The following is a 16,821-nucleotide window of genomic DNA, read 5'->3' as shown; positions in this document are numbered from 1 at the left end:
TGAATTTTGTCTTTAACCAAAACCGGGTCGTGTAAGGTGTCTAAACTTATGTTTTCTGGGTCAAGGAGTTCATTTATAATATTGAAAATAGCCCACGGGTATCGAAAGTGTATATGAAAGACTGTAATAATATTTTATTATATATATTTATGTATTTTTATCCCATAAAAACAACGTAAAAATACACATTAACAAATAAAAATAAACAACAGCAACAAATAAAACAAAAATATAAGGTTTAATATAAAAACTAAATATAAGGGACGGTATAAAAATGTAGGTACAGAAATATGAAGTATCTAAATTATAAACTACTAAACTATGAACTATCGCCAAGTACGTCCCTGTCTTTTTCGGCGTTGTTCCTACTAAAACAAATTGCACATAAAAATAAATATAGGAGGTTCGGTAGTAGATTGTATCGGAAATATTCAATAAATTTACCCTTTATTTGAGCAATTCCCCATACATTTTTGGCATGCAGGGGAACATGGCAGTCCCTGTCGCCGGCAGCTGCACCGAAGTGTCTCGCAGCTTGTCACGCAGCCACATCTATCTAAAGCACGAACTGCCTTTCAAACCTGTGGCAACTTGGACCACAAAACCTTCCAATGATTGACCTCAAGATCAAAAGTCCATCCCCATCCTTCAGGACTTGTGCAATATTCCTTTACAGGATTTGCACAGCCCCAGATGTGACCAGCGACATACGCTGCTCTCTTTATGTGCTCCTCCAATGCAGCGGGTGTTGGAGGAATTGAAGCTAGGTGTTTACCGTCTGAAGCAAACATCTGCTTTCTCACCTCATTTATACCTGGACGTGAATCCTGAAAAATAAATGTTTAATTTACTGTGTACTATTTTCCCAGTACATTCAAAGATAAGATAGTCTTACCTCATTTGATTCCGATGTGCATACGCCATACAGTTTTATGGTAAATTTCTCTAAGTCCGCATATACGATCGGACTAATTTCGGACTAATTTTGGAAACCTCGCAGTGCCTCAGATTTGTCATCTCCAAGAGTCTGCGAAATTTGGTGAACACTAATATAGCGTTGTTTAGATCCTACTCCATATTGCAGCCACAGATGCTTTAAACCTTTCTGACTGAGCTTTGAAAAGAAAGATACTAGAAGTACCAGAACATCTGTATCAGAACTTCGAACAATTATATTATGTAGTCCCTCATTCTCGATGGCGTTCTACAATAATAAGTGGGTTATGCCTTTTTTTCTTACCTCTTTAGCTTATATTTTATTGTGAAACTTTTTTGATAATGGAATGAACTCACTTGCAAGTGTAACATTATTCTTCCGTCAGCCAAAATGGTGGGGGGTGACGAATCGCACAGGGGTCACGGAGCACTGTCAATGTTTTTAAAGGGTATCACAATATAATTGTTTGATACTTTTTCGGCCGTTTCGCGGGAAATTTTACCGGGGTTTGACTCCACGTGATAAAATTTAACATTTTGCATTGGTTATAATGCATGAGTTATCTAGCTGAAAATCGCTTATGGTACATAGCGTCTATTTTCGATAACCGTAGGTTATTTTTAATGCCATAAATGAATTTCCTGACCCCAAAAACATAAGTCTAGAGACCTTACACGACCCGGTTTACGTTAAAGATAAAATTCAATGAAAAGTCGGCCATTTTTTAAAAATGGCGACTTTTGACAGAGATTTTTGGTACTACCATTAAATTCCTTCGGTTCAAATTATATGAAATTGACACCCAGATCGCGCCTCTAGGGTAAATTTAATATTTTGATTTTTTTTTTAATTTTAACCCCCCTCCCCCTCTAAAATCTACCCACACGGAAAATTTCGAGTGTTCTTCAGGCCAAATCTTTTAAATGGTTCTAAAGAACATCTGTACCAAGTGGCACCTTGGTATCACAAAATGCAGTATTTTGCAAGAATTGCCGTTATACCGCTAGCACTAAATATTGTAACTCTGTTAACTCCTGGTTAACTGCTATGTGGTTATTTTAATTTTTCGATTAAACAAGGCTTAATAGAACTATGTGGGACATAATATATAATATTCTCAGTGGGTAATCACCTGAAAATGGAGATAAATAACCAAATTTTTTCGGGATTTTTCTTAATTGAAGGCAGCTGGATCTGTAGGGGATCATAGGAACCTCTAGGATAATGAAGTTTAAAAGAAAGTAGACCTCTTGCGACATGTATTAAAGTGTTAATCAAGTAGTTTGAAAATTTTAGTCTACATAGCTTTGCACTCTTAAAAAATTAAAACGCTAAAAAGGGAAAAGGTTAAGTCATTTCAGTGTTTTTGTAAATTGTAATGATAGTAAAAACTTGTGCGGTTTGTGCCGTACCATGGGAAAAAGGCAATTTAAGCCTATCTTTTCACAGGTAAATACCGATATTGTAATAATATCATATCAAGGGACAACCATCATCATAAACGTAGAATAATAAAAACCTATTAATAAATCTATAATAAATATAAGATATTTTATTTCCATAAAAAATGTTTTTTATTAGATACGTACCTAATGAGGTACGTTAAAAATGCATAGAGTTCATAAACGGTAATATTGTTTATACTTTAAAGCATAATCTATTAATAATAAATATTTTTTTACGCCGTCACTGGTAAAGATTACTTGTGTCGGTGGAATATGAGCGGCGTTGCGAAGTTGTTGCCTTTTTCTCTAATATACATTTTCTACATTCATTTAACTTTAAAGAGGAATGGTATTGTTTTACATCTGTCAAAATAAGTGACAGATTTTTATGATATTATAAAGTGTATTTTTTTGCCAGTTCTACATATAAACATTTGGCATCATTGCATCAGAGATGTTGCAAGCAAACAAATTGCATCTAGTTCCACGGCAAAGCTAATTCTAGCCTTTTAATGTTCTAATGTTGCACCAAAAATAATATTTGTGGAATATACTTTCCTTTATCCAACCCAACTATTTTCATTTTGATATGTTTAATAGCTTTTAAATAATATGAGTTTTAATAAGACGAGTGGGGTGGTAGTAATACGTTCAGTGTGTCATCACCTGAACATGGAACAAAAACCTGACAATAGTTTTTCCTAAATAAATTTGTATTCTAAGCTAATTCATCTACTTTATTAGGAATTAAATAACTTCAAAGGTGAAATAGACTGAATTTTAGCTTCTAGAAGCAATACTTTATGTAATATTTAGCACAAAATGAAGCTGGTTTCATATATTTTCCTTAAGTAATCTTAGATTTAATTAAAGAGTAGGTAAATCGTAGGATCCTTTTGGCTTACTATATTTTATCTATTATAATTAAATTCAGAAACCTTTTTCCTGGACTGCTGTATATTCTAAGTGACATTTACAAAGGTTAGTTTTATTATCACATTTATAGAAATAAATTCTCTGGACACCATTTCACTTTCTTTTTATTAGTTGCAAAGAAATTAAATTCTTTGTAATACTGCCTATGTATTGCTACTTTGTACCAACTAAAACTGAAAATAATCTATCAGGTTTTTATAATCAGTTATCGCATTATATTTATATGTCTCCTATTTCATTCACCTGCATGTAGATGCCTCACTTAACCAACTTCGTCTAATTATTCTTAATCTTATTATTTATCACCTTTTATCTTATTATATATTTATCTTATTATTTTTTTATACCCGGTTTTATGAATGATTTTTTGTAACTTGTTCTCTAGCTATTAATTTTTCATCATATTTCGGCTTATTCTAAGTTTTTTCTTCATTTTTTCCTAAACACTAAGCGTGTATCATCTTTCCTTTTAGATCTCTAGTTTGCTTTATTTCTTCCGCTGCAAAAAACTAAATTATTAAAGGAAAATTCGGAAAAACGCCTTACCATTAAGAGAAAACCTAATTACGTGACGTGTAGCCTGCTGATTCCAAGTTGCTCCCGTTTCGACATCTATGACAGCCTGATTGATCTCAGCAAACACCTCATCCAGACCAAGACTTCGATCAGTTTTTAATATAATTGGCTCGCCACGGTCCGTGCTAACGTGTAACGCCACACCCTGGAACAAGTCTTGACTTTCTGAAGTTCTGGGGTCCCTATCCAGCTTCCTAGATCTCCAAGAAGCACCTGTTGTAAACGATGTAATTGTAGGATTGAGACGAAACCCCATTCTATATACAGGGTGGTCCATTTAACTTGAGACATCGCAATATCTCTCAAACTAAACATGTAATCAGAAAATGTTTCATGTGAAGTTTGAATGGTTTTCAAGGGGCCATAAAATGACGTCATTGGTTTGATCTTTTATCCATAATTGTGATCTTGAGTGGACGTCTTCAAGGTCAAATGAAGGTCAACTTCACTTTATAACATAAAAAACCTCTATTTTTTTTAATAGTATCTAATTTTGCGTTAAAAAATAAGTAACTTTCATCTGACACTTTTTTACATGCGACATTTCCTTTTCAAGATATTAATTCTTGATTCTTTTACGAATTTTTTCCTTGATTATGACATTAGAAACAGGCATAGCTTTGGTTCAGCAACTCTTCAATATTGTTGTGACAAGGCATTGTTGATCAGTGATCAATTCAAGTTGTTATGATGCGAAAATTTTCTATAGTGAACAGATTGGACACGTGTTTATCCCAGGTATTTCAGGCGATTGTAAACAAATACTGATGAATAAAGTAAATGAGAGATTATTTTGATTCACAGTATTCGTTCAGTTATCAAGTATTTGACTATTTTGTTGAGTGACTATGGAATGCCTAACAATAAATGAAAAAGTTGAAATGGTCCTTATCTATGGTGAATCTGAACGGAATATTAATAGAGCCATTGAACTGTATATTATGCGACATCCTCAACGGCGACGTCAATTGCGAGCATCATTTTATCGTGTAGTGCACCACTTTATAGAAGATGAAAGTGTGAGAACGATAAATCGATCACGAAAGAGAAGCATTACCAGTCAAAATAATGAAATTACCAGCTTCAGTTGCCCATAATCCTGCAGTCAGCTCACGATCAATTTCTTCTGCTTCTGGAATCTCCAAAATAAGTATCCTGAGAATTTTGAAACGCCACAAGTTTTATCCGTATCACTTGTCGTTACATCAAGAGCTTTACGGGAATGATTTGGAAGTTTTCTGGAATTAAAAGCTTTCGGTTTCGTATGAAGTTTAAAATGTTAAGAAACATGCCTTCAGCCCAGTTTATGAGGTATTGCTATTTCAGGAAGCCTAGCATAATAGGAATCTTACCATTAGTTTTCCTAGTATGGGTATCTAGAAAGTACGATAACATTTGTTAACTCAATAGAGTATAATAATTATGAAAGATGTAAGGATATGAAGAAGATAACCTTTGAATATATGTATTTATCAATTAATTGCAATGATCTATAGAAATCTTTTTAATTAATTTATATAAACTTTATTTTTTAAAATACTAATAACGTTTCTATTATGTCAATTTATTCTCAGCCTTATACATCTTTTCTTGTTCAACCACCTGCCTCCGTCATTTGCTTATATATAACTATTTTCTCCATTATATCCCTATTTTATGAAGAACATAAAAATATCCACACAACGAAAATCCCAAAAACATAAATCACAATATATGTTCAAAATGATAGTTATCCATAATTGTGCTAATGAATTCAACTTTATATTTTCCTATTTGCTAGCTAACTTTTGTTAGTAGTTCCTCAGGATCCTCATTTGTACATTAATCTTCTTCAGAAATAAATTCCAAATGGATTTTTGGATAGTTACAATTGGATGTTTGATGATTATTCTTTATATGTACTACAAGCATATTAAGTTATTTATTCCTAGTTCTTCTATAATCATGATTTTTCTTCCAATAATAGTTCTTCTTAACATTATTGTTTGACTTGTAAGCATGAAATATTTATTGTGGTAATTTTTTATGATATGTTACATTATTCATTTACTCTCTTCAAGTTATCTTTCATGGTTTTTATCAGCTCTGATTGCTCTTAGTTTCGTTTATTTTTGCACATTTTATATATATTCTTGTTGCTGCTTCTTTTTTGTGAGTTTTTCCTCCAAAACCTCATTTTGATCACTGTAATGACATGTGTTACCATATCTATTTTTATACGTATTCAGGACTTTTAAGCAGTCTTTTACCTTTTAAAGTAATCAACTGTTATTATTGTCTCGCTCCTATTTGGTTCCCTTGATACTCTTATCGTGGAATGAACCAGGAATAGTACTAAACAATAATTTTTTTGCTGTTTAATGAAATAGAACTTTACATTTTAATTTATTTTTCAGGTAACAAAGAATCTAGGGGCAAACTCAAAAATGCACCAGAAAACTGCAACTTTTGAGGGTCAAGAGAACACCTCGATCATAGAGGACAACCGGTCACAACAAACGGAATCATCAAAGAGCATGTTACAGCAAGAGACCACCACCGTCACCGGAAACAAACAGGTATTTACCTCTAAGTATGAAACGTCTGAAAGCTTTTCTATGGAGGAAACTGAAGAATATGAGATTGAGGGATAAATTTTAATCGTTTTTAGTTAATTTGCTTATTTTCTTTTTAATGTATGATTACACTTTTTACTTAAGTTATAACTGAGATAAAAACATATCAATTGCCTTTATAGAATTAAGTAAGGAAATTATCCATTTTATAATTTTCAGGACTCGCCGATCAAATTTGAACGAGAGTTTCTCATTTGACATAGTAAAATGGATAGTTTCTAGACCTTTTTAAACACAAGTAACGCTTCTTTTCTGTATTCTTTTGTGCACATTTCTTCTTCTAGTCTATTTCTTTATAATATTATATGTTTGCATTTACTAAGTACTCTGATTGTGATAAAAACGGAAAGACATACCGGAGGTTATATAGAACTGGCGCTTTTTATTTTTTATTTTATTTGTAGCTTTAGTTTTTATCCACTATGCAAAAAAAATAATCCACATTCTGGACTGTTTTTAGGTTTTCAGTTGCTTTTGTTACCCATAAATTGTATGTTTTTTTTTTTAAATAAATGTTTATAGAATTGATGTTAGTTTTCTTTACAGCTGCTGGGCTTCAAAATGTTATAGCAGACTCAGTTCTATATAGCTTCGCGTGTAGCTGTCTCTATCTGTGTGTCTTTTGTAACGTTTTGAAGCTTCAGTTGCATATTTTCCTTCATGTCAGCACCTTTTCTTTATTATATGAAACATAGACTTAATTAAACTATTTACAATATTATAAAAAATATATACTGCTCAACTCTGTAACGTCTATATCCTGAATCCCACCTTTTATTCGTCATAGTGCTTATGTATGTCATGGGACTAACATTCTATGATTCTTTTACAATTTTGTAATTTTTCGTCATAGATTTTCTTCATGATTTATTATCGTTATGAAGACCTTCATGGCAACCATTGAATTTGGAATATTCTCATAATATCTATATACATGATCTTTTTCTCTCTTATAATCTTCTTGCCATCCAGTCTTAGTCATTTGCCTTTTTATGTTTTGGAACTAATATTTTATTATTCTTGCAAATTATCATTACTCCTTTCTGATTTGTTGTGGTTACCCAGACCTCCATGGAGACCTTAAATTTGGATATTTTTCACAACACCTGTGCGCAAAATCCTACTATTGATCATGAATGTTCTTCATTTACTTCTTATTTCACTATCCTCTAATTTTGTTTGTCTTGGACCTAACCTAATATTTTTTCACGTAGCTTTGTCACTTTCGCATAATCATATCTCGTATCAGGGATCTTGTTCATGTTCTTCTAGTTTTATCACCTCTATTCTCCTCTATTCTTGTTTATCTTGATTCCAATATTTTATTATTTTTTTGTATGTAGCTCTCTGCATGGTTCTTATCTTACTGATCTTCTTCTACCAGTTTCATAATCCTTTGCTATTGTATAAAATTAATATTTAGTTACTTTTTCACGTTGCTCTGTGACTTTTTGTGTTACATTTTTTTTATTTTCTTTTAGTTTATTGCCATCATCAAAATCTACACAGCAGACCTTGAATTTGGTAATTTCTAAAAAAATCTCTATGCAGAATACCACTTTCTATCATGGATTTCCAATAAGTTCCATCACCCTGTACTCTTGCATGTCGCTGAACTAACATTTAATGATTCTTTTATGTAGCTCTGTCACATTCTCTCACACATAATTTTTCAATGCCTTTTTAATTAGGCATATCACCTATAATATCTACCCACAAAATACTTTTTATTATAAATTTTCTTCATTTTTGTCTAGTTTCATCATCCTCTGTTCTTGTTTGTCTTAGACCTAATATTCAAAGTTTCTTTACGTAGCTTTGTCACTTTTTGTCATATATGTTCTTTATCTTCTTCTAGTTTATTGTTATTATTACGACTTAGTTATCAACTCTTGAATTTGGTATATCTTTTAATAAATCTATGCGCAGAATCCTATCTTATCCTTAGCTCTTGTGCGACTTGAAACTTATATTTCATTATTCTTTCAAGTGAGCTCTAACTCTGTAAGTTTAATCATCTTCTGTTATTGCGTTTCGAAAAACACCGTCTTCATCTTCTTCTAGTTTCAACGCCCTCTATACCTCTTGAACGTCATTCGAGTGACTCATACTAGAAAAGCCACGAACTTAATAAATATACCTGGATTGCCAAATTAATGAAAAGTAAAAATCACCACTACTAGGGAGCCGCCATTTTGCGTGATTCTGTCCTTTCGATGTTGGTCACTCTGACAAATTTCAGTTGTGCCAATTGCAGAGAAACAAAACAATTAAAGTTTTTAAGAGGTTATGTTTACAAATACAAAATAGAAAGTTTTATTTAGTTAAGAATTTGAGATAGTTGCGTTAGATCCGTAATTTTTCTTGTAATTCTTTAAGAATTTCGTTAAAATTTATGATAGAAAGTAATCCTCATCTAAAATGAGACAAAGTTTCAATTAACTTGGGATAGATGCATTCACTTTAGAACATTTGTTTTATTATTCTGATAATCTTGAATCTTGTAAATCTAAACTTAAACTTAAATCTTATAAGTTCTAATACTATGGAAAAGATGATCTTCATTTAAATTTTTGCTTGCATTTACTTAACAAATTTAGTTAAAAACACTTTTTTTTCTATTTTTACTATTACGACTTTTACTTTCCTTCTATGTACAGTGTTTCCACATTAATAGGTACAACCATCTATAAAAATCAAAATATAGATGATTTTAGGAAGGTTTGTAATTAGCAAGGGTTTATATAGTAAAAAATAAACAACTCTATATATTATTCTCATAAACACAGACAGACAATTCACGATAATTCGGTTTTGAGAAACAGTGAACCAAATACGTTTAAATAAAGATGGTGATACATTATCCACGTATTAAATAAGGAAGAAGCTATGTCGCCTGTTGCAGATGATATACCCAAGCGTCGTTCACAAATCGCCAAAAACTAGGCAATCCGCTATACTCACACGTCAAACGTCAGCGTTGTCAACTTCATTATTGTTATTTAATATATTTTTTGTTGGCAAGACTAAAAATGTTCAGAGTGACCAACATTAAAAGGACACAACCACTATAAAAATGGTGACCAAGGCAGTGGTCATTTTTGGGTATCGTGGAAATATGCATTAGCAGTCCAGGTATATTTATTAAGTTCGTGAAAAAAGCCCTTGGAGTTATTTTGAGCATCTCTTAAGTCAATGGTTTCAGCTTATAAATTCTTTCATCCTTCTTCGAACTTTATTTTCGATATTTTGAGGCATTTTTTATTCTGAAATAGCCCCATTTCATTGAACAATAACCCACAGTCATAAATATGTATTCTTCATATAGATATCATCATCATATATGATGATTTATCTATTAAAGATAAGTCATATAAAGGGTGTTTTTTTTAGAGGCGGAGAACTTTAAATTGAAATTAAACACGAAATATTTTATTGATATGAACGAATTTGCTTTTATATTAAAGATTTTTTTTTTGGCATTAATATTTAAAAAATATTTCGGGCATGTGACCCCCACGGCTGGCGCGTACGTGGCGTAATCTAGAGGTCCAATTTTCACACACTCTTTCCAGTACTGCAGGCTGTTTTTCTGCAATCACGCGTCGTATGTTGGCTTCCAAGTGCTCAAGTGTTTCGGGTTTATCAGCGTAGACATGCGACTTAACATAGCCCCAATGAAAATAATCTAATGGCGTCAAGTCGCACGAACGAGCTGGCCAGTTTACCGGTCCATTCCTTGAAATTATTCGTTGCTCGAATGTCTCTTGTAGTAAATTAATTGTTTGGCGCGCTGTATGGTACGTGGCACCGTCCTGCTGAAACCACATTTCGGCAACGCCTGCAACGGCTTCCAATTGAGGTTGGTTATCATGTTTCTGTATCGCTCACGGTTTACTGTAACGTTCTGACCATCAGCATTTCTGAAGACATAAGGACCAATCATTCCACTGGCCCATAAAGTGCACCAAACGGTTAGTTTTTCTGTATGTAACGGTTTTTCGCCATTAGCTCGTGGATTCTCATCCCCCCAAATTCGGAAATTCTGCTTGTTTACATAGCCATTTAACCAAAAGTGTGCTTCATCACTGAACAAAATTTTCATATGAAATCGTGGATCAACAGCAATCTTTCCTTTCGCTCATTCAGCTAATGTACGGCGCAAAAGATGATCCTGGGGTTTCAACTCCTGGATAAGTTGAATTTTATATGCTCGCAATCCGAGATTTTTGCGCAAAATTTTCCATAACGTGGATGGACATAAGTTCACTTGTTGAGAACGACGACGAATTGACACATTTGGATCATTATCAACACTATGCTGCACAGCAGCTATCGCTTGTTCGGCGTCTTACGGGATGCGTATTGTCGACTAGAATAAAAGTATTGCGAAAACGATCAACAGTTTCTCGAATTAATCTCTCTGAAGGACGATTATGAGCACCATAAAACTCACGTAATACTCGATGTGTTTCTCGAATAGAACCATGTCTTTCAAAATAAATTTGAACAATTTGGAAACGTTGCTCCGGCGTGAGTCTGTTCATGACGAATTGCCAAACCAAACTAATCTAAAAATAACCCAGAACTGTCAGGTCGGCTGTCATAAAAAACAGTGTTGCCAAATGAAAGTTCTCCGCCTCTAAAAAAAACACCCTTTATTATACGTAGTCATCCATTATACGTAGACTTAAATTAACGATTATGATCTTATTTCTATTCGGAACTGGTCTATCATATAATCAATTCAGAGGAGAAAATTTCAAGGAAATTTTGTGACCAAAAAAAGTATGTAACCAGTTCGTTTAAATACGATGCAATCAAATAGAAAAACCTAGAACATACAGAGTTGGTCTTTACTCTGCACTCCAGTGGTGTTGGTGATCAAGGTCATTGAGATAATTCTGGTATTTTATTAAATTTACTTTGAAATCTAGTATTTAAAATTAATTATTCAAGTTCCCTGGACCACTTACATCATCTGTCTTTTAAATAGAACATTTAATCCAGACCTACCACCACAATACAAACTCTTTGTCGAAGCTGTCTCTATTGCCATTCTATATAGATGTTTGCTGACCTAATAAAAAGCCAAAAATGTTAAAATACCTTTATAACTCAGTTTTTCAGAAATCTGTTTCTTCTCTGGACTCTGATACTCAGAGATCGTCGTTTGGTAAGTTCGTTGTGTGAATGTTGTAAAATATGCATCGTGAAAGCTGAAAACGTTAAATGAGCCACTAATAAATGTTTGTTATAAATATAACTTTAAACCTTACAGGAGTCTTTGGAAAAACAAAAGAAACCTAACTATTATCAGCCATTGCCAGTAGAAACTGCAAAGCCATTTGAGCCACTAAAGCCTTTTGAGCCATTGCAGCCATTAGAGGTGCCAAAGTCGTTTGAGCTGACTAAACAAATTGAAGCTCAAAGGCTAAACAATGTTCAACGGGAGCCATTGGCTAAAGAAATTGATAATATTTATAATAATGCCCTTACGAAAGTTGAAGAAATTAATGGAGATAGAGAAACATTTCATAAAAAAGATAATGTTTTACCAACTGTTCCTAAAGAAAAAGATAAAAAGTCACAAAAGATGGAAATCCCATCTCCTCTGGATTATAGAAAACTTGTAGAAGACCCTCTAGTTGATTCAAATAACAACGAACTTTACTCTGCACTCCAGTGGTGTTGGTGATCAAGGTCATTGAGATAATTCTGGTATTTTATTAAATTTACTTTGAAATCTAGTATTTAAAATTAATTATTCAAGTTCCCTGGACCACTTACATCATCTGTCTTTTAAATAGAACATTTAATCCAGACCTACCACCACAATACAAACTCTTTGTCGAAGCTGTCTCTATTGCCATTCTATATAGATGTTTGCTGACCTAATAAAAAGCCAAAAATGTTAAAATACCTTTATAACTCAGTTTTTCAGAAATCTGTTTCTTCTCTGGACTCTGATACTCAGAGATCGTCGTTTGGTAAGTTCGTTGTGTGAATGTTGTAAAATATGCATCGTGAAAGCTGAAAACGTTAAATGAGCCACTAATAAATGTTTGTTATAAATATAACTTTAAACCTTACAGGAGTCTTTGGAAAAACAAAAGAAACCTAACTATTATCAGCCATTGCCAGTAGAAACTGCAAAGCCATTTGAGCCACTAAAGCCTTTTGAGCCATTGCAGCCATTAGAGGTGCCAAAGTCGTTTGAGCTGACTAAACAAATTGAAGCTCAAAGGCTAAACAATGTTCAACGGGAGCCATTGGCTAAAGAAATTGATAATATTTATAATAATGCCCTTACGAAAGTTGAAGAAATTAATGGAGATAGAGAAACATTTCATAAAAAAGATAATGTTTTACCAACTGTTCCTAAAGAAAAAGATAAAAAGTCACAAAAGATGGAAATCCCATCTCCTCTGGATTATAGAAAACTTGTAGAAGACCCTCTAGTTGATTCAAATAACAACGAAGCATCTTCAACTTCCTGGATTCCAGAGGGATATGTTCCTGTTGAACCACTGTCACCTCTTAACCTCCTGGAACTTCTTGAGCCCAAACTGGAACCTCCACTGCCTCCTCCACCTCCTCCCCAAATCACTTTGACTAGCTCCAGTAATGATGAAATTCCGAAGCTTTTAGATGGTGGTGATGACCGGGCAGAGATCACGGGTGAAAACATACGGAACTCTCTGAAGGAAATAATTCAAGATCTGGATAGTTATGCTGAGAAGGATAAGGAGCTGAGGAAGGAGGATGGCGGTCTGGCGTTTATGCAGCAAGATATTTTGCAGAAGGTATTTGTTAGAGGGTGTTAAGGGGATCATTGAGTTTTAAGCTGCAGAAGTGTATTTCAAATATACGAAACAGTTTTTAGTAAATTTATTGCAATTTTGAGAAAATTGTAAAATGGGCAATATCGCTCTTAAAATTAATGCATTAATATGTATGTACGGGGTTGTCTGCTTTTCTGTAGGGTTTTTTCCTGATAAACAGGATGAAATTTAAGATAATATTAGATTATGCATGTTTCACGGAAAATAAGATTTTATTCTTATGGAATACCTTGTGTATTATCTTTTAGTGGTGATTCTTTAAAAATTGTCATTATTGGATTTTTTTTTATTTTCGAAATATTGATTAAAATAACGATTATACTAAATAGAATATTTTTCCTAATGATTTTTAAAAACTTCGTCACTGATCTTAAGATACTACGTAGTAGTCCGATGATTGGAACCTTTGGTATGACACTTAAACCAAAAAACTGTTTTACCACTAATCAAAACTCTTTATTTTTTTCGACAAGTGTTTCACTAAAGATGCACCTTCAAGAACAAATTAAAACTGATCTAAAACTACTTACAAGTGGCCTTATATGTTAAAGATATAACTAAGCCTCTATACTAACTATGCTACATATGCATACATGCAATGAAGCATGGCTGAATATAGTATAAATATTAACTAAACTATACTAATTAGCTATTAGGGATTGGGCCTTTATCCCTATTAAGAATGGTTTTTTTTTATTTTAGAATATTGATATTTTCGTATGCATATAATTTTCGATTGTTATTAACTGGTTTAAGTAATTTTAATTTGTATATTCCTACAAACTGGCTAGTATTTAAAACAGGGTCAGTAAAACTAGTCCAAATTTTACATGTTATTTAAACCTGATATTAATTGATCTTATCTCAATCGTTTCTATAAATCTTATAATAGATCCCGGACTTTTGATTGATATTCATTTTATCTTTTGAGTTTCCAAAAAAATTTCTAAGTCTTTAAAAACTTTATCAAAGCCTTTTGTCAAGATGGGATCGTATGCGGTATTGCAACCAAAGTTTAAATAAAATTAAAAAAAAATTCCTTATTTGCATTTTTTTTTGGAATGCGGTAGAGTTTTTAAAATGAACGTATGTCTTTAATTCAGCTTATCAATAATCCTAACATCATATAGATTGACCCTAGGAATTGTTACTATTTATTTATTAAATCTGTTACTACTTACTTGTAAGTAAAATAAGTAAATATGAAACATGTTCCTTTAAGTTATTCAAAGCATTTTTAATGTATGAGCTTAAACTTACCGTTAGCTGTTACCATTTAAAAATTTTAATATTACCAAATGAAATTAAATTATAGATTAAATTCTGCATTCTTAATTTTTGGGAATAAAAGGAAATGTACATTATCTCCATTTTAGTTATGCTTGGCATCACCGCTTGGCTCACAACAGCATCATGCATTTGCAGCTTAAATCCCATTATTCTTGTTAAAAATTGGCCAATAAGAAATAGTGAATGATGCTTAAAATACCAAAGAAAAATATACTTTTGTTTAAATTATGCATATTAATTAAAAAAAAAACGACTTAAAATTAGAAGCAGGTGTCATTTAAAGCTTAATAACCTTATTTCTTATTTACATAACCTTTACTCTTATTTGCTTATTTTCGATTCAGTTACAGACCTCCTATTGATTTTTGATGACTTACTTGAAATTTTATCGGCAATTTTCGTCCATCCCAATTTTTTCAATTCAATTTATTAAAATGCCTTGTTTGCTCTAATGCTCTTCACTACATTTAACAAAATTTTGGGAATTTTCAAAATTTTTTATGATTTTTTTGATATTTTTTCAAGTTTTTTTTTTGGATAATATAGTTTTGAAATTGAAACCATGTAAGAAATATGCCGTGAATTAACCAGTTTTTTTTTTAAATATTATTAGATTAAAAAGAATTTTTTAATTATTAAAAATTACACATTTCCGATAATTTGCGGTAAATTACATGTATTTTATGTAATAAAAATTCACTAAATATCGACAATTTCTACGCTATTTTCTAAAAAACTTGTTAAATTATAAAATAATAAAATGCACTCAGAAATACAAAAAAATCTTTATCTTATTAATATTATTATAATCAAAAAACGGTTGTCTTCGATTTTCTTTTAATTTTATTTAGTTATTAACCCCACTTATTACATTAAAAAGATTATCAACACATAAAAAATAATTAAGGTTGAATCCAAGATAATGCCTAAATACTTTTTTTTTTTTTGTAGTTTTTTCATTATTTATTATATTATATGTTAATAAGATTCTAATTTGTCTCACTTAGTCTTCTTCGTACCAGGTACATCATTGTATCACCCCCAAATATAACTGTTTTTTTCTTTGTGATTACTTTCATTTTATCATTTATGTACAATAAGAAAATTAAAAGACCCATCGCAGTCCTGAGGGCCATCATTCCTAACATACTTAGCATCCGATAAACTGTTTTTATATTTTACAACTTGTTTTTTGTTATGTATATGAGTTGAACCACTTTAAAACTGCACGCCTAATTCCCATTTTTTCCATTTTTCTTTAATAAAATGTTTCTATCTATTGTTTCAAAACCTCTACGATAGTCTAAGAATACTATTAGAACAATTTTCCTTTTAAAATCATCACTAAACTTTACAATAACAGATTGACATGAGTGGTGAACACAAAAGCCTAATTGATTTGCTGATATAATCTTGTTATTATTAAATAGTAAACTTTAAGAACTTCTATATAAGCCTTAGGTAACCATAAATGAATTTCACATATTGGAATTTTCACAAAAAATATTATATTTGGAAATAAATACAAAAATAAACTCTTTGAATACAGGGTGTTTCATTAATAATGCGAAAAGAATTAGGGGGGTTTCCTTGCTTAAAAATAATTAAAAAAGTATTCATGAACCTATGTCCGCAAATGCCCAATTTCTAAGAAACACGGTGTTACAGTTTTATTTTTGTTTTTTCTTAATAATTTTGGTTGTTATGCAGATATTTGAACGAAAATTAGCATCTGGGGGTTTTTGATAAGGTAAATTCAAATTAAATGTTACGAGGGTTCGCACTTGTAGAGGGCGCTAAATAAATGGTTTTTTATACTTTAAAAGTGTCATATCTTTTTTATGGTCGCTTAAATTATTTTTTTTAATAAAAAAGTGGATTTATCTATTATTTTTACGAAAAAAAGGTATCCTGGTCGAAGTCGCTACAAGCCACCATTTTCGAGATATTTAGACTTACATAATGAATGCATTACATTTTAAAAGTCACAATAATGTTTTTTTTTTAATTATTGAATATTGCGTATATATAACAAATTCCTAAAGGTAACAGAAATCCTAAAAAAAATAAGTATAAAAAGGCCTGTAACTTACATACATTTAGTACCGATTTATCCATGATACCGAACGGGTTTAATAATTTTTAAATTATTAATTTTTTGCAATGGTTTACACAAA

General features: G+C 31.8%; 1 protein-coding gene across 7 annotated transcripts in view; it reads left to right on the top strand.

Moving 5' to 3' along the window:
* The window catches only part of LOC126750197 (uncharacterized), an 86,442-nt gene that overhangs the window by 22,192 nt on the left and 47,429 nt on the right, over positions 1 to 16,821 (top strand). For 4 of the 7 annotated variants that reach the window (XM_050459765.1, XM_050459758.1, XM_050459735.1 and 1 more), the window contains 3 exons: positions 6,291 to 6,452; positions 11,632 to 11,685; positions 12,605 to 13,315. In XM_050459765.1, the coding sequence (XP_050315722.1) occupies positions 6,291 to 6,452; positions 11,632 to 11,685; positions 12,605 to 13,315 (927 nt within the window). Of the gene's footprint in view, positions 1 to 6,290; positions 6,453 to 11,631; positions 11,686 to 12,445; positions 12,500 to 12,604; positions 13,316 to 16,821 lie in introns of all 7 variants that reach the window. The other 3 variants (XM_050459742.1, XM_050459751.1, XM_050459774.1) reach the window with 3 other exon arrangements.

The sequence above is a fragment of the Anthonomus grandis genome, chromosome 1 (assembly GCF_022605725.1).
Source record: "Anthonomus grandis grandis chromosome 1, icAntGran1.3, whole genome shotgun sequence".
NCBI lineage: Eukaryota > Metazoa > Arthropoda > Insecta > Coleoptera > Curculionidae > Anthonomus > Anthonomus grandis.
This window is presented reverse-complemented; position numbering and strand designations above follow the sequence as displayed.